The 19,812-nt window shown below is 39.0% G+C and overlaps 1 protein-coding gene across 2 annotated transcripts in view; it reads right to left on the bottom strand.

The window, feature by feature from the left end:
* The window catches only part of LOC126473447 (origin recognition complex subunit 2), a 116,009-nt gene extending 97,392 nt beyond the window's left edge, over window positions 1-18,617 (bottom strand). Inside the window, exons 1-2 of one of the 2 annotated variants that reach the window (XM_050100499.1) lie at window positions 18,323-18,617; window positions 18,022-18,216 (exon numbers count right to left, since the gene is read on the bottom strand). In XM_050100499.1, the coding sequence (XP_049956456.1) occupies window positions 18,022-18,216; window positions 18,323-18,425 (298 nt within the window). In that variant the 5' untranslated portion in view covers window positions 18,426-18,617. Of the gene's footprint in view, window positions 1-17,292; window positions 17,937-18,021; window positions 18,217-18,322 lie in introns of those variants that run through there. The other variant, XM_050100500.1, reaches the window with a different exon arrangement.
* Between the last annotated feature and the right edge of the window lie 1,195 nt (window positions 18,618-19,812).

Raw genomic sequence — 19,812 nt, 5'->3', positions numbered from 1 at the left:
TCTTTCTCTTTACCCAGTTTTCAAAATTTTGTCTCTTTTTACGACTTTCCCAACGGATTTTTTTTTCTTCTTCAATCATTTTTTTCATATCATACAGACACTTTTCCAGTGAGAAATTCTTCTCCACTCATTACCTATTGTTAACCACTGTCTATTCTCTAAATTTTTGTACAAATTTTTCAATTTTTTCTAAATTTTTTCTTTGCTTTTCTTCCGTTTTCTATCTTTTATCCATGCTCTGCATATCTTTTTGGTGACTCCCATGATTTCTAACACTCCAAACTGTCCTCAAATTCTGTTGATGAATCCCATCACATACTACATCCATTCTTTTCGAAAACATGCTTTAGCACTATCAAAACTAAGGCTGCAAATTCTGTTTCTAGAAACCTGCCTGACCCTTGGAGTTCATCCAAAAGGCTCAACATTGAAAGTCCCTATTTCTGGATGTAATCCTACTCTACACAAAGCTATTTTACAGTTTAAAATGCAGCAATCTCTTGCTCTTACCCAGCTAATCTGTGGGGATAGGCAAAATAGTGTGAACACCTGTACTTACTTGGAAAAGGTGTATTAATAAGGAGCTGGACCCCAATTTGCCCATAATACAGCTGTGATTCTTCTTGAAATATTGGCATACACTGATGGTATAGTCTCCAGTGGAATTTTATGCCACTCTTCGATAAGAACCTCTTCTAACTCCTGTGCTGCTAACTCAGGGCAGTAGTATCTTGATGCAAAATTTTCCTGATTGTGGATACTGGCATTAATAATCCCATCCATATATACATAAAATGAATGTTTGTCTTTCTGTTCCCACCATATGACCTCAAAAAGAATTGGCACAATTTACATGAGGTTTTTTTGTAAAATCATCATAGTGACGACGGAGGCCGAAATCTGCTCCAGAGTCTGTGCTCCAATACCGCCCACAGGAGTTTGATAATGTTTAAAGTCTGGGAACTGTGTTGGCCAGGGAAGATGCTGCAGTCCAGTTGCATGTTCCCCATACCATGATTGTATAGTGCTGGCTGTGTGAATGGGTGCATTATTGTCCTGAAATATGGCATCATTGTTGGGGAAAAACATTTGAATCATGGAGTGCACTTGATCACCTGAAACATTCACACAATTGCTGGCTGTTACACGGACTTTGAGAGTAATGATGGGACTAGCAGAATAGCATTATATAGCTGCCCACACCATCACACTTCCACCTCCACACTTAACAGGTGGAATCAAGCAATTAGGATTGTAGGCTTCTTTTGGCGTTCTTCAGATGCAAACCCAGCCAATGTTGGAAATAACAGAAACATTGACTCGTCTGACCATATGACGTGTTTCCACTGATCAGTCATCCACGATTTATGCTCCTGACACCATGTTTTACGCTTCTTTGCATTGGTTGTTGTCACTGATGGTTTCTGCATAGCACCTCATTCATGAATATTCGCTTTGTAGAGTTCTTGGCAGACAGTGTCAACAGATACAGGGTCTCAAAGATGGCTATTGAGCTCTGCAGTCACTTTAGCCACCGTAGTTTTGTGTTGTTTTGACACAATTAGTGTTAGTCTCTCATTTAGTTTGATTTGTGCCCACTATTACATTTACACAATGATGGCTTTGCATGTTTTGTGTAGGCTGTCATGACTGCTGAAGCAGTTGGTCTTGAAACTTTTAATATGTTGGCTGTTTTGGTTACTGATGCTCCAGCTAATCGGGCCCTCTTTGGAACTCTGTTTGGTCTTCATTTTACGTCAACCTTGGCCTCTGAATGCAAATACAAAGTGTGCACTACTCATAAACAAGTTGCACTGATGTCTAGTCCTTAATGAAGAAACACAGTCCAGTGCGACACGTGCCTTACCTGCGTTGTTGACGATCAAAAACAACCATTCCATAACTACCACTGCTCACATTATTCTGCCTATCCTCTGTATATGCCTAATCAGCCAGTCTCCATTCAACCAGACTTCTCTCCTCCAACAAAATCCTGCAGGTGTCTGCCCCTCATGTTTCCTTGGATGGTATCATCCACCAAGCCAGCTTCAAACTGCAACAAAATGCCAAACTTCACCTCAAAAAGCTATCCCACCTTCTCCTAAACTACATGAATAGTGGTGTTTCCCTTGCTGTTCCTCTGCAGCTCCCTAAACAGCCACACCATCAGCCACCACCTCTCTCCTACAAACCAAGCTGAGCCAACCTCCTTAACATCCCACAGCCTTCAGCACTGCCTCCAAGACCAAGAACAACCCATAATCACAGGAACCAGTCACAACAGTACAGTGTCCTCACCCTCTTGTCTAAAGCACTTTCCCCTCCTGAATTATCTGTATTATCCGAGGGTCTCACTTTCAGCACTAAACATGCATTTGATCATGCTGCTTTGATGAAGGACCCGCTTTCCTTCATGCATAATATCAACTGTAAATATCAGTTTGCAACCGACATTGAACCCTGCCTTGAACAGCTTCAAATGAAATCACAACTTTCAAGGTCACACCTTACAAGCATTTCGAGAATTCCTCACATCCAGCATTGCTTCACAATTCTTTCTCAGGCCCCTACAACATGATCCTAACCATCCTTTGCAGAACTCCAGGTTCTATGTTCCCTAAAAGTTGATGACTCCATCATTATCCTCCCAGCAGACAAGGATCTAGTGCTGTAGTACTTGACCGAAAGGAGTATGACAGTGAAGGTCTACACCAGCTGTCTGACACCTCTACATGCAGCATCTGCCATCAAGATCCCATTCCTGTGATTCAAACTGACCTGCAGTCTCTCCTAAAAACCTCAGGGCCCTCACAAGGGCTAACACCACAATCCATAGACCTTCTCATCCCACCCAAACCACACACACCCCACCTTTTACCTTCTTCCTAAGATCCACAAACCCAGTCACCCTGGTCGTCCTATGGTTACTGACTTCCAAGCACCCACCGAATGTATATCTGTCTTAGTTGATCAGCACCTGCAACCCACAGTGCAAAGATTCCCTCCTATACCAAAGATACTAAATATTTCCTAGATCATCTGAAAGCCATACTCATCCTGCTCCCACCACACACATTGCTTGTCACCATTGATGTCACCTCTCTCTCTTTACCAGATCACCCACGTACCAGGTCTGTCTGCTGCTGAATATTTCCTACACACCTGATTACAAACCTATGACGTCCTTCCTACTCACCTTAATCAACTACTCCACCTTTGAGGGGCAGATATACAAACAGATCAGGCATACAGCCATGGGAACCCGAATAGCTCCTTCCTATGCCAAACTTGGAGGGGGCTTTCCTGGGATCCATTAGTCTTCAGAACCTTGTTTGGTTTAGATACATGGATGACGTCTTTGCCATATGGACTCACGGTGAGGCTAAATCTCATATCTGTGTGGTGTCTGTTGATGCAATTGGAAGGTGGGGTTACACTAGTCATGGCCTGCGCCTGAATAGGAGGGGGCGGATAGATTAGTTGATCTTCTTGCAGAAAATGTAAGGGGAGCCACATGCACACAAGACAAAATACCTGTGATTACTGGAGTCACAGGGACACATTTTTTAGGTTAGAGTCAGGTTACAGACAGTGAGTATTGAAAGAGATTAAAACAGAACAGTGCCATAATGTCTGTAACAGTACTCAAAGAAATAAAATTTGTGTATTTCATCAGAACATTAGAGGATTGAAAAATAAGATAGATGAGCTTTTTGTATGCCTAGAAAATGGGGTAAATTCTGAAGGTATAGATGTTTTGTGCCTCTCTGAACACCATGTAATTGCATAACTGCAGGGATGGAGAAGTTACATGTAAGGGATTACAGATTAGCATCTTATTCATGTAGAGTCAACATGGAAAGGAAAGTTGCTACTTATACAAAAACTGGACACAAAGTCAAAAATATTGAAACAAATAGTTTTTGTGTAGATCAGATCCTTGAAGCATGTGCTTGTGAGTTGCTACTGCAATATACTTCTATAGTAATTGTAACAATCTACAGATCCCCTCAAGGGAACTTTCAGCTATTCATGAAAAATCTAGACGTATTATTGAGCTACCTGTCGGACAAAAAGAAGCAGTTAGTGGTTTGTGGTGATTTGAATGTATATTTTTTAAAAGATACGGATAGGAAAAATGTTCTAAAATCTTTGTTTGTTTGTTTGTTTCAATCTAGTATCTGTTGTAAATTTTCTAACTCGTGTGCAGCAGGATAGTAGGTCACTTATCAATAACATTTTCATAAACAGTGCTCAAGCAGAAACAATTAATGTGTACCCAGTTGTTAATGGGCTATCTGATCATGATGCACAGTTAATGGAAATAACACATAAAGCACCTTACAGGATTCAGGTAGGCTCATACACGGCAGGGAGGCTTATTGATGCAAACAGGATACAGAGTTTTAAGAGCAGCCTTGAAGAGGTAGAATGGGATGAAGTATACACAGAAAATGATGCTGATGGCAAATTCAATTTAATCCTCCGTAAATTTGTCTCAATATTTGACAGTTGCTTTCCTGAAACGTTATCCAAAAAAGCCATTACAAAGTCAAGTAAGCCATGGATTACTAAGGGAATTAAGATATCGTGTAAGAGGAAGAGGGAAACATATGGACAGGCCAGAATAAGTCAGGATCTGACGTTACTTGCTTACTACAAAAGATACTGTAATATTTTAAGGAAAGTCATTAAGAAGTCAAGAAGCTTGTGTGTTCTGACAGAAATTAATAATGACGATAATAAGATTAAAACTATATGGAACATTGTCAAACAGGAGACGGGGCAGCCTGACAGTGCACAACATACCATAGCAATAAAGCTAAATGATGATGTTGTGAGTGATAATTCACAAGTTGCAAGTATTTTTAACAATCACTTTTGGAATGTAGCTGCAAAAATAGGGTTAAAGGGTTCAGTTGAAGAAGCAAAAAAATATATTAAAAATCCCATTCCCCAGGACTTTAGGCCTTTAGAAACAGCACCAACATCCCTTACTGAAATTAAGGGAATTATAAACATACTGAAAAACAAGAGCTCATGTGGTGTTGATGGAGTCTCTAACAGAATTTTGAAGTGTTGTTCTAATTTAATATGTGGAGCCCTCAGTGATATATGTAATGCTTCACTGGCACAGGGAATTTTTCCAGACAGACTGAAATATGCAATTCTCTAACCTCTTCATAAGAAAGGGGACAAGAGTGACTTGAATAATTACAGACCAATCTCATTGCTGACTTCATTTTCTAAAATATTTGAAAAAGTTATGCATTCAAGAGTAGTCTCACATTTAAGTGAAAATAATTTACTCAGCATGTCACAGTTCGGATTCCGGACGGGTTACTTGACCGAGAATGCTATCTACGCATTTAACCATCAAATAGCACAAGCCCTAAATAACAAATTATTGCCAGTTGGTATTTTTTGTGATCTTTCCAAGGCATTTGACTGTGTGGATCATGTCACACTCTTAGAAAAACTCAGGTTTTGTGGAATTGAAGGCTACACACACAGCTGGTTTGAATCATACTTGACGAACAGAGAACAAAAAGTTGTGCTGAATGACACAAATAATGTTGGGAAGGTGGTGAATCCTAGTGAATGGGGAGTTATCACAACAGGAGTCCCACAGGATTCAATTATGGGTCCTCTGCTGTTCCTTATTCATGTGGATGACCTCTCACTTAACATTCAGCAAGCAGAACTAGTACTTTTTGCAGCTGACACGAGTGTTATAATAAATCCCATTCCAGAAAAAGCAGCTGAAGGCATTTTTAAGGATGTCTTTCAAAGAATTATTAAGTGGTTCTCAGAAAATGGACTCTCCCTTAATTTTGAAAAAACTCACTACATCCAGTTCTGTACAGCAAATAGTCATATCGACAATTGATGCAGCACATGAACAGGGCACAGCTAACAGGGTAGATTTCTCCAAATTTTTGGGTGTTCACATTGATGACAACTTGAACTGGAAGAAGCATATTACTGAGCTTCTCAGACAATTAAGTTCAGTTTCTTTCGCTCTTCATATAATCGCTAGTCTTGGTAATAAACAGATCAGCCTCCTAACGTAATTTGCATACTTCCAATCAATAATGTCTTATAGAATAGTTTTCTGGGGTAACTCGCCACTTAGACATAAAGTATTGACTGCACAAAAGAGAGCAGTGAGGGTAATTAGTGGTGTTCACCCAAGGACGTCATGTAGGCACCTATTTAAGGAGTTATGTATTTTTAACTGCACCATCAGAGTACATATATTCACTAATGAAATTCGTTGTAAATAATCCATCTCAATTCGTGAAGAACAGTGATGTTCATACTTACAACACTAGAGGGAAAAATTACCTTTCCTCTCCATTATTGAAGCTGTCAGTTGCTCAAAAAGGAGTACATATTCAGCAACAAAAATCTTTGATCATTTGCCCAACAACAGAAAGTGTCTGGCAGGTAGCAGATAAAGTTTTAAATCTAGCTTAAAATCATTTCTTTTGGACAACTCCTTCTATTCCAGTCATGAATTTCTGTTTCAGAACTGGTAAAAAAAATTGTACCTCTAAATATAGTTGCATGTGTAGAACTAAAAATTTCAGTAATATTAATATTAGCACTACTCATGTGTGTGTATATATCTTGAAATCCGACTTGTTCCATATCATATCGATAAAATAATCTACAGAACATGACATAACTAAGCTGACCTGTTAAAATTCCTAGAATCTCTGAATACCTTCTCCCAATTAAATTTCAAATGGTCCTGTTCTGCTCATGGGTGATTTTAACGCCAGGATTGGAAATCGAACAGAAGGGTATGAAAAGGTTATGGGTAAATTTGGAGAGGATATGGAGGCCAACAGGAGCGGGAAACAACTCTTGAATTTCTGTGCCAGTATGGGCTTAGTAATCACAAACTCCTTTTTTAAACATAAGAACATTCACCGGTATACTTGGGAAGGCAGGGGAACCAGATCTGTCATTGACTCTATAATAACAGAACAGGAATTCAGGAAGGCTGTTAGGGACACATGTGTATTCAGGGGATTCTTTGATGACACTGATCATTATTTAATTTGCAGTGAAATTGGGATTGTGAGGCCGAAAGTGCAGGAGGTCAGGTCCATATGTAGGAGGATAAGAGTGGAGAAACTTCAGGATAAGGAAATCAGGCACAAGTACATAACAGCGATCTCAGAAAGGTACCAGTTAGTTGAATGTAGTCAATTACAGTCATTGGAAAAGGAATGGACAAGGTACAGGGACACAGTACTAGAAGTGGCTAAAGAATGTCTTGGAACAGTAGTGTGTAAAAGTAGGATGAAGCAAACAGCTTGGTGGAATGACAGTGTCAAGGCAGCCTGTAAAAGGAAAAAGAAGGCGTATCAAAAACGGCTACATACTAGAACTCAGGTAGACAGAGAAAGTTATGTTGAAGAAAGAAACAAAACCAAACAGATAATTGCAGCATCCAAGAAGAAATCTTGGGAAGACTTTGGAAACAGGTTGGAGACTATGGGTCAAGCTGCTGGAAAACCATTCTGGAGTGTAATTAGCAATCTTCGAAAGGGAGGTAAGAAGGAAATGACAAGTATTTTGGACAGGTCAGGAAAACTGCTGGTGAATCCTGTGGATGCCTTGGGCAGATGGAGGGAATATTATGAAGAGTTGCTCAATGTAGGTGAAAATACGATCAGTAATGATTCAGATTTCGAGGTAGAATGGGATAGGAATGATGACGGAAATAGGATCACATTTGAGGAAGTGGAGAAAATGGTCAACAGATTTCAGTGCAATAAAGCAGTTGGGGTGGATGAAATTAAGTCGGAACTCATCAAATACAGTGGAATGTCAGGTCTTAAATGGCTACACAGGATAATTGAAATTGCCTGGGAATCGGGACAGGTTCCATCAGACTGGAAAAAAGCAGTAATCACACCAATCTTTAAACATGGAAACAGAAAAGATTGTAACAACTACAGAGGTATCTCTTTAATCAGCGTTGTGGGTAAAATCTTCTCTGGTATTGTTGAAAGGAAAGTGCGAGTATTAGTTGAGGACCAACTGGATGAAAATCAGTGTGGGTTTAGGCCTCTTAGAGGTTGTCAGGACCAGATCTTTAGCTTACGGCAAATAATGGAGAAGTGTTATGAGTGGAACAGGGAATTGTATCTATGCGTTATAGATCTAGGAAAGGCATATGACCAGGTTCCCAGGAGGAAGTTATTGTCTGTTCTACGAGATTATGGAATAGGAGGCAAACTTTTGCAAGCAATTAAAGGTCTTTACATGGATAGTCAGGCAGCAGTTAGAGTTGACGGTAAATTGAGTTCATGGTTCAGAGTAGTTTCAGGGGTAAGACAAGGCTGCAACCTGTCTCCACTGTTGTTCATATTATTTATGGATCATATGTTGAAAACAATAGACTGGCTGGGTGAGATTAAGATATGTAAACACAAAATAAGCAGTCTTGCATATGCAGATGACTTAGTCGTGATGGCAGATTCGATTGAAAGTTTGCAAAGTAATATTTCAGAGCTAGATCAGAAATGTAAGGACTATGGTATGAAGATTAGCATCTCCAAAACGAAAGTAATGTCAGTGGGAAAGAAATATAAACGGATTGAGTGCCAAATAGGAGGAACAAAGTTAGAACAGGTGGACGGTTTCAAGTACTTAGGATGCATATTCTCACAGGATGGCAACATAGTGAAAGAACTGGAAGCGAGGTGTAGCAAAGCTAATGCAGTGAGCGCTCAGCTACAATCTACTCTCTTCTGCAAGAAGGAAGTCAGTACCAAGACTAAGTTATCTGTGCAGCGTTCAATCTTTCGACCAACTTTGTTGTATGGGAGCAAAAGCTGGGTGGATTCAGGTTACCTTATCAACAAGGTTGAGGTTACAGATATGAAAGTAGCTAGGATGATTGCAGGTACTAGCAGATGGGAACAATGGCAGGAGGGTGTCCACAATGAGGAAATCAGAGAAAAACTGGGAATGAACTCTATAGATGTAGCAGTCAGGGCGAACAGGCTTAGATGGTGGGGTCATGTTACACGCATGGGAGAAGCAAGGTTACCCAAGAGACTCATGGGTTCAGCAGTAGAGGGTAGGAGGAGTCGGGGCAGACCAAGGAGAAGGTACCTGGATTCGGTTAAGAATGATTTTGAAGTAATAGGTTTAACATCAGAAGAGGCACCAATGTTAGCACTGAATAGGGGATCATGGAGGAATTTTATAATGGGGCTATGATCCAGACTGAACGCTGAAAGGCATAATCAGTCTTAAATGATGATGATGATGATAATGATGATGGTGGTCCTATTCCGAATCCCATGTCACTTTCCTTGATGTTGATCTCATCCTCACCAAAAGCCAGCTGCACACTTCTGTTTGTATTAAACCTACTAACAAACAACAGCACTTACATTCTGACAGTTTCCACCCTTTCCATGTCAAACGTTCTCTCCCATACAGCCTTGGCATTCAAGGCAAATGTATTTGTTTTGATGCAGATTCTTTAGATCAATACACCATCATCCTCACCTGAGCCTTCACTGGACACAATTACTCCACCAGCTAGTTCAAAAGCAGATTTTCAAGTTATCACATCTAAGCCTGGTACTGCTGATTCCTCCAAAAAACAACTTCGGAGCACACCACTGGTCACTCAGTATTATTATGGCCTGTAATGTATTAATCAGTTACTTTGACAAGGCCATGACTTCCTACACCCATGCCCTGAAATGAGATCCATTCTGTCTGAAATTTTGTCCACCACACCTAAAATAGTTTTTCATTGCCCTTCCAATCTCCACAATTTTCCTGTCAGACCCTATGCTCCTTCTGCACCCATCTCCCTACCCTATGGCTCCTACTCCTGTGACCGCCCCCTCTGCAAGAGTTGCCCTATGCATCCTTCTAACACCGCCTATACCTGCCCTGTAACTGGCAAAACATAGGGTACTATCAAAGGGAGAGCCATCTGTGAAATGACACACGTCATATACCAGCTGTTATTTAACACTGTGTGGCCTTTTACATCGGCATGACTACCACCAAATTATCAGCTAGGATGAATGGGCATAGGCAGAGTGTGTATACTGGTGACACACAGTATCCTGCTGCAGAATGTGCTCTACAACATGACTATTGTGACCTCAGTGACTCTTTCACCACACACGCCATCTGGATTCTTCCCCCAGATGCCAGTTTCGCAGAACTCCACAGATGGGAACCAGCCCCACAACACAGCCTTGGTCCTTGCCACCCATATGGCCTTTATTTACATTATCTCAGCATATCTTCACAGTAACTATTTCTTTCTTCTCTCCACTTTAGTTTTCTACACCTTTCATTTTCTCACCTGTGTATTTTTCTCTGTCCCCCTCCCACCTATGTTACGTGCAATGCACTTAGCTTCTCACTCTTATTAACTTGTACACAATGTTTTAGCAGTACTCTCTAGTCTTGCATACTACCCTGTCTTACAGCTTTAAGCTCTCCGGTATTCAAATCTCATTCAGTGTAGTCCCCAACAATCAGTCTCATCCCACCCAGTAAGTCTCCCCTGATCTGTGGTTCTGGGTGACTTTTCTGAAATCTACCCCTTTTCCTAGGCTTCTCCAGTCCTTTTCTTTCATCCCTCTCTGCTCCCCTTCAACCCTTCTGCCTGAAGGAAGAGCCACTGGCTCCGAAAGATTGCCTAATTATAACCTCCTTTTATGTGTATGTTCTGCCACCACTTGGTGAGCAGATTTTTTATCTATCCAATTACACGATAAAAATTTAATAAGTTAGATATATAGAGGCAGTCATGCCACATCATAAAGAGGAACTCAAAACATTTACCTCTTGGCACTGTAGTTACCATACACTTGACAGATATGTACATGGCAGAACAGTTCATGATAGAATTATCCCTTCATGATATACAGACAATGCAAAAAAACTTCTGAAGGAACAGAGCCTACTGCTTAATAGGTGTGAAACAAAACACCAGAGAGATGCTGAATGAAAAGCATTTGGCTGTGAAGAGACCAACGTGTGTAGCCTTAACGACTGCTGCATGAAAATCTTATCAAAAGATTTCTCATAAAACCCAAAGCAATTCTGGTCATATTTAAAAGCTATAAGTGGGCCAAAATTACTGTCCATACACTCAAGGACATCACAGGAACTGAAACTGGAGATAACAAAGCTAAAGCAGAAATACAAAATTCCATATTTGTATGTTCCTTTACAATGAAAGATACACAGATGTGCTGCCGAGAACTTGCAGCTGAGTTAGCTTTCATCTTAACCGTACTATACCTCCCAGGAATATACAGTATACTACGGTTAAGATGAACGCTAACTCAACTGCAAGTTCTCTATGGAATCTGAAAGGAATCCCTTCAGGCCTTAAAGCTTAGTTTAATTTTAGTGAATTTTGCTATTTCTCAAAGTGATTTATACTAATATAGCTATATGACTAATCTTTGCAGTAGTGTGAAGAGTAAACTGGGCAGCACATCTGTGTATCTTCCTTTGTAAAGGAACATAAACTGGGTAGCACATCTGTGTATTTTCCTTTGTAAACGGACATACCAAAATGGAATTCAGTATTTCCGCTTTTGCTTTACTACCCCCAGTTTCAGTTCCTAAACATCTTGGGTGTATGGACAGTAACTTTGGTCCACTGATAGCTTTTCAGTATGGCCAGAATTGCTTTGGTTTTTATGAGAAATCTTTCTACAAGATTTTCGTGCAGCAGTCATTGAAGTCTACACACATTGGCCTCTTCACAGCCACTTTTCATTCAGGCTCTCTCCTGAGGGGGAGAGAAAAAAATGCTCATTGATTGGAAAAAAAAAAAAAACATGTCACACCTGTCTACAACAACATAACAGAAACAGTCACACCTGTCTACAACATAACAGAAACAATCCACAAAACTTCCATCCCAACTCACTGACATCCATATGTTGCAAAATTCTAAAACACGAATTATGAGCTCAAACATAATGAGGTATATCAAAAAGAGTATCATCCTCCATGGCAATCAGCATGGATTCTGAAAATACTTTCAAGTCATCCTGAAAGGAAAGTAAACACAGTAGAGTCAATCCCTGCTGTCACTGATTAACAAAAGTTTGAATACATGGGGTAGCAAACAACATCTGTGGGTTGGTTGAGGATCTACATCAACATACAAACTCTGCAAGCCACCATATGATGCGTGGCGGAGGGTACCCTGTAGCGCTTCTAGTAATTTCCCTTCCGGTTCCACTGGCAAACAGAGCAGTGGAAATATGACTATCTATATGCCTCAATACAATCCCTAATATCTCTAATCTTATCTTCAAGCTCCTTACGCGAAATGTATGGAGAATTGTTTTGCGGTCATCCTTGAAAGCCGGTTCTTTAAATTTTCTCAACAATGTTCCTCAGAAAGAATATGCCTTCTCTCCAGGGATTCCCATTCAAGTTCCCAAAGCACCTCCGTAACACTCGCATGTTTTTCAAACCTACCAGCAACAAATATAGTAGCCTGCCTCTTAATCATTTCAGTGTCTTCCTTAATCTGACATGGTGCTGATCACAAACACTTGAACATTACTGAACAGGGCCTCACATTCTTGTTCCGTTTCATATTGCTTTGCAATGATATGCCTTGGTATTCAATCAACATGACTATGTCAAGCAGCACACTATTAATGCAGTACTCAAACCATTTTTTTTTTTTCGTCTGCATTAACTTACATTTTTCTACATTTAGAGCTAGCTCCATTCATCACACCAACTAGAAATTTTGTCTCAGTCACTTTGTACCCTCTTACCGTCACTCCAACGACGACACCTATCCGTACATCACAGCATCATTGACATACAACCACAGACTGGTGCTTACCCTATCCAGCAGATCATTTATGTGTATAGATAACAACCATGCCCCTATTACACATCCTGGGGAGTTATTGACGATACCCTTGTCTCTGATGAACGCTCCAAACATCAAGGACAACATACTGTGCTCTGTTACTTAGGAAGTATTCAAACCACTCACATATCTGTGAACCTATTCTATATGCTTATATAATCATTAACAGTCGACAGTGCAGTATCATGTCAAACACTTTACGGAAATTTAGGAATATGGAATCTGCCTAGTAGTCTTCATCCACGCTTCACAGGATATCATGTGAGAAAAATGCAAGCTGCGTTTCACATGAGCGATGCTTTCAAAAACTGTGCTGATTTGTGAACAGAAGCTTTTCCCTTTTAAGGAAATTTATCACAAGCAAACTGGAAGTATGTTAAAGGAATTTGCAGCAAATCAATGTTAAAGACATCTATCTGTAACTTTGTGTGCCTATTGTTTTACTCTTCTTACATACAGGAGTTGCTTGCACCTTTTCCCAATCACCAAAGACTTTGCACTGGGCGAGAGATTCATGGTAAATGCAAGCATAGTAAGATGCCAATGTGGAAGAGTCCTCTTTGTAAAACGAAATTGGGATTACATCACGACCTGGCAACTTATTTGCTTGTAACTCTTTCAATTGTTTCACTACACCAGTAATGCTTATTACTACACCTTGTAAGCCTTGATGCTGGTTGTTCAGCAGAAATGAAAATTATGCTACAGACTGCCTGGCAACACATTACAGTTAGAAGCCATGAGATTACACGTTTTAAATAGAAAAAAAAGCATGCATAAATTTTAAGAAATATTCTACTAAGAAAACATTGAAGCAACTGAATACATGACTTGTTGCTCTATAAGTGTGTACCAGACAGCAGCAGGAGTCTGACTGACACAAGGCTCACAACTAGCAGTCCCTGGCTCTTCAAAACAAAATTCTTCGTAGGCAGAATGTAGCACGTTATCGTGGATGGAGTGTCAGCAACAAAAGCAGAAGAAACTTCAGGTTTACCCGTTGGGTGTTTGTTGGGACCATTATTGTCCATGTTGCATTTTAATGACCTAGCATGCAATATTTGTAGCAGTTGATGCAGTTATCTACAATGTAGTACTGTCTGAAAAAGAGCTGCAGAAACTTTCACTCAGATCTTGATAAGATTTCAAACTGGTACAGATACTGGAAACTTACTATAAATGTAGGGAAATGTAAAATTATGCACTTCATAAAAAATCACAGAATCATATGACAACAATAGCAAAGCTTCGCAATTAAAATTTCTTGCCTCATACAAATATCTGAGTGTGAGAATTTATATGGATATGAAATGAAATGATCACATAAGCTCAGTAATAGGTAAGGTGGGTGGCAGACTTCATTTCATTAACAGGGTACTGAAAAAATGCTGTTAGTCTACAAAGGAGACTTTTTACACAACTTTTGCATTCCTCACCAGAATGAACAGTCAATTGAAGTAAATATGTGGAACGCAGGTAATGCCTCAAACAAAAATAAATAAATAAGCAGAAGGATGGTTACAGCATTGGTGGACCAACCGAAAGTTGCAGTTACACCGGTATGCTTTAGCCCATGACGTAATTGTGTTGTGTGACATCAGCCAAAACAGCTTTTGAGTCACGTCATGATCGTAGATGGCATGTTGTACAATTTGGTGGTGCTCTCTTGCGTTGGATGTTTATGTATTGAAGTAGTTGTTAGATATCTTAGCGAGTCATTTGACATTTTTAGCTGCGTGTGTGAGGTTGTCACCGGATGAGTTTACGCCGTTTTATCAGTGAGTTACTTTGATTTTGCATATTGTGGGTGACAGATTCTTGCTTGTGTTTGTATTATTAGTTCTGCGTGTTTGTTATGGCTGGAAATTTCATAGTGTTTTTCTTTATTAGTCAATACAGGATATTTTACAGAAATTTAAGAGCATATCATTGCTTGTCTCATTTGGCCTATGTGATGTAAACAATGAAGTTCCTACAGTTATTTTGACTGCTTAAGGGTGATTTTGTTTTGTATTTTAGGTTCTGCATGTAGAGAGGAGGGGGTTGGCCAGCCTAGATTTAGGTGACAGTGGGTTTGGTTTTATTTTTGTTATTACTTTTTTATTATAGTATTATCCACACAAATCAAGTTGGCTGACGGGAGTGATCATAAAGGCATTTCCCATTTACGGTTGCTCTCATCAGCAACTGTGCCGAGTGTCAACACGGTCTATGCGAATAATACGCATAGTATGTTTGTTTATGTTTACAGTTGTTTGTGTATATTGACACTGGTGGTGATACAAGTTCAGAAGAGAGTATATATACTGAGAAGCTACTGTGAATATCCCTAGATCCTTAAATAAATGTCTGCAGGATGATCTTGGGTGGACTCCAGCTATTATTCTGATTACACGCTTTTGTGCAATAAATACTTTATTCCTCAGTGATGAATTATCCCAAAATATGATGCCTTATGCAAGTAATGAGTGAAAATAGGTGTAGTAAGCTAATTTACTAATATGTTTATCACCAAAATTTGCAATGACCCTTATTGCATAAGTAGCTGAACTCAAATGTTTCAGCAGATCATCAATGTGTTTCTTCCAATTTAATCTCTCATCAATGGACACACCTATAAATTTTGAATATTCTACCTTAGCTATATGCTTCTGATTAAGGTCTATATTTATTAATGGCGTCATACCATTTACTGTACAGAACTGTATGTACTGTGTCTTATCAAAATTCAGTGAGAGTCCATTTACAAGGAACCACTTAGTAATTTTCTGAAAGACATTATTGACAATTTCATCAGTTAATTCTTGTTTGTCAGGTGTGATTACTATACTTGTATCATCAGCAAAGAGAACTAACTTTGCCTCTTCATGAATATCTTTGGCTTGATATCTGATTTGGAATGGTATCATTATTCTTACTGATGTATATTTAGTTTGACCCCACTCAATTCCACCTACTTTCCACAGCTGTACCATTAGTTTAATTTTGTTACTGGCATTAAATATTTCACATGTTACGTTTGTTTGCAGGTGTATTCATGGCGTTATGGTTGCCATATTGTATACGGTTGAAACAGATGAACAGGTGTATCTGCCAATTTGATAATGTCACAGGTCAAAGCAGATGAGTGGAATCATAACTTTCAGTATTGAGGCATTTGCAGATTTAAAAAACTTTTAACCAAGTGACCTAAAAGGAATAAAATACACAGTGCAAATGCTATTTAAAATCTGTACAGCAATCAGACAGCAGATGTAAAAGTTAACAAAAATAAAAGGAAGTCAGTAAGAAAAAAGTGAGACAGGGTTGAAAGCTATAAGCTTTTAACAGCAGCTCAATCACGCTTCTATAAGGACTTCTATGCAGAGGAAGCAATATATGACCTCAACAACTTTGCATTAGTAGAACTAAGCAATGAAAATTACCTTTTTGGCATTTTATGTGATCTTGCCAAGACCTTTCAGTGAGTGGACCAAAAAATGTTGCTAAGAAGACTGAAATGATGTAGCATGAAGGACCTTTCTCTTGCATGGATGGAGTCTTACCTTAACAACACACACACACACACACACACACACACACGATTAATGTAACAGACTTGCAACTAGTTCACAGATAACATTTTAACCATTAATCTTACAAAAAATAAAAAAGATTGCATTATGCAATTACAAACAAATAAAAATAATTTATAAGTACCAGAAGCAGTGATCAATGGGCACACACTAGATGAGCCTCCATATGTGAAGTTCCTGGGCATTCAGATGGATGAAAAACTGAGCTGACAGCAACACGCACACAACATCAACAGAAAGTTCAGTTCTGCACACTTTGCACTCATAAATATCTTTTGCCACATCAGTCTGCAGACAGGACTGCTAGTATCCTTTCACTCACCTCTCTCATATGCTATAATCTTCTGGGACATGGTACCAAAAGTGAAAAAAAGTATTTATTCCATGGAAGCACATGACAAGAAAATAGTGCAGATCTCTCTCTATGGTTCACAATGTGAGTTTTATATTTTGCTGCAAAAATCTAGAAAAGGTTTCCAGTGACAATCAGGCATGAAACAGGAAAGCCCCAACAGTAAAAGAATACCTGCCTAGCCACTCTTCCTGCAATTTATCAGACTACTTGGGTTAAAGACTGCAGATTCCACTTAATCCCAATATCAGATGGATCTTTACTTTGCCAGTATATAGTCAGCTTTGTAAAGTTACACAACTGCTTTCTTGGAAGTACCAATGTCAGATGAAAACATCCAGCTGAGTAGTACAGGAGAAGCAGTGGCTTTTTTCAAAGTGGTTGTTTTTCTCAAAGCATACATACAGAAACTATAAAAAAAGCAATACACTAATCATTTCAGTACTCACTTTGTTGCAGAACAGAAGTTAAACTCTGCAAGACATCACTGCCCACTGTATCAAAGGCTATCGCCACTTGTTAGTCTGGTGTCATTTCATCTCCCTGGAGCAATTTTAGTGCTTAACCATACTGACATTTAGATTTGTTTGTGTCCTCTATGTTAAACTGACAGATTCAGATGTTTAATCTACTTTTCGTTAGTACCACTGTCTTATATCTATAGACTAATACTTTGTTCCGCAATATTGTACGCTAAACGAATAATAACTTTTCGTCCAGCTTTCTATGATCGTAGCCACATTGGAAGAACAAATATTCATTTGGAGCTAATGAGTTGTTTTGAGGCCTTCTTTAATATCCACTTATTATTCTGTATTATTTACGAGAGGGTTTGGTTGGAAAACTTAATAAGTAAGTTTGCAGCAGTGTAAACATGGGAATGTGAACACAAAATAAATTTGCAACTACCACGATCACTAAAATTATTTACTCATATAGATGACCGGTTTCGGCAATTCTCTGTTGTCTTCTAGATCGGAAGGCTTCGTCAGAGAATTGCCTAACAGGTCACCTATATGAATAAATGATTCGGCGATCTTGGCGGCTGAAAATTTATTCAGTGTTCACGATACTACAGATCGCCCACGCTGATAATGTCAGAAGTGTACTAACATATGAATGTTCAAATGCGCTGACAGATTAATACAATAACAGTCATTTGTCTATGTTTTATTCACCTCCCTTCGGCGTATCAGACACGACAGAAGCAGCAATTCTGGCGTTATCAACGAACGTATCTTCCTCGTCATCATCTTCATCTTCTTCTACTATTGGTGCGACTCTTGATATACGAGATGACTGTCTCCGCGAAGGTGTTTTCTGTATCTGTGATGGTATTACCTTGTTGTTCCTACTTCGTGTTATCCTCGCCCCTATAAAAAAAAAAAAAAAAAAAAAAAAAAAATCATGAAAGCTACAATGTCTCACAATGACGAGTATCAGCAATAGTCAATTCAGTGGTGTTCCTATTAATATCACCTTTAGGGTCTTCTATGACTACAGACAGTGGTTTAATAATTGTCTCAACATCGTCATCTGATATACTTCGTATTTCTATTACACGCTTCTTCAGTTTTTCCATTATTCAAATTAAAATTTCAGTAATTATCTTGTTTCTATTAGTTTATAGCTATTAAATTACTGCACTGAGGAGTTTTCAGGGGATCGCTTTAATGTCAATATCAAAATGCCCATTAGTAAAGTGAGAATCCCAAATACTTCTTCCAATATCACGCATTATGTACACATTCCTCACAATCCACATCAATTTCCCGCGCTAAACAAAACAACGACGCACAGTGAGGCAAATACAATCAAAGATGTAGACGATTCCACAAGACGCAGAGATCAAAGATACAACCGATTACGCTAGTGATTTCTACAAGTGATGAGGTCACTGGATCATGCATAAAGGGAAACTGAAAGGAAAATGAGATATTGCCACATGTAAAAAAACATAATCATCGACTGATTATAGCAATCGCTGTACGTAGATAGACTAGAAAAATTGTAATAACTAACCAATAGAGTTCTCACACCCATATGTACTTCGATTAAAATAACACGTAATTGACGTTTGGTCGAGTAATACGGGTCGGACGGACCCAGTCACAGCTGTTTCTTGGACTACATGTGTCACTGTGCTACGTTTTCTGCAGGCACAAGCAGCAATGATGACACAGGCTTCACAGGGCAGGAGAGGGTCGGGCAAGGTAATGCCTGCGCAACAGTCGATCAAACGGGCGGATATTATGTTGTGTTCCAGCTGGACTCCCCTTCCCACTGAACACGATTTCAATCACAAATTTATTTTAATGTAAGTACTCAGTCCACTTATGGTGAAAGGAGACGTTAATATTAACGTATACTTGGCAGTAGAGTGTTCCAACCAGCATTGAAATTTAAACCAGAAGTATACAATATTACTTCCGATTGACTGACAGACTATGCTATTACAAACGTTTCGCAGAACGTGAAGGTACAAGCAAGTTATAAAGACTGGAATATCAGACCACTATAGACTGCTAACAGAAATGACTGGCCACATAGGACATAGTGACTGTATTTTCATGGAAATAAGATTGAAGAATAAATCAAATAGCAATTTGCTAAATAAAATTCCTGAGACAGAAAACTGGTTGGATATTTCAACTTCTTGTTTCACTTCTCGCACGTGGGAAGTTAGTTCCCTGTTCCATTGATCAACCTCACGGTAAACGTTATAATTTGGACAGTGTCAAGTGCATAAGAAATGCATACATGAATCAAGGTCTTTTTTTCTTTAAGCTTAAATTTTTATCGCCTATCCCATTCCCTTAAATGGCATAAAATGCGCATATTATACCCACAGATTTATTTATTCTTATTCAAGAATTAATCTACGGTATAGAAGGATTTGTCAAGGAGATATGATTTCAAAACTTAAATAACTAAAAAAGGAGGTAATATTGGATTACTCCTGAAATTAG

Source organism: Schistocerca serialis, chromosome 4 (assembly GCF_023864345.2).
Source record: "Schistocerca serialis cubense isolate TAMUIC-IGC-003099 chromosome 4, iqSchSeri2.2, whole genome shotgun sequence".
NCBI lineage: Eukaryota > Metazoa > Arthropoda > Insecta > Orthoptera > Acrididae > Schistocerca > Schistocerca serialis.
This window is presented reverse-complemented; position numbering and strand designations above follow the sequence as displayed.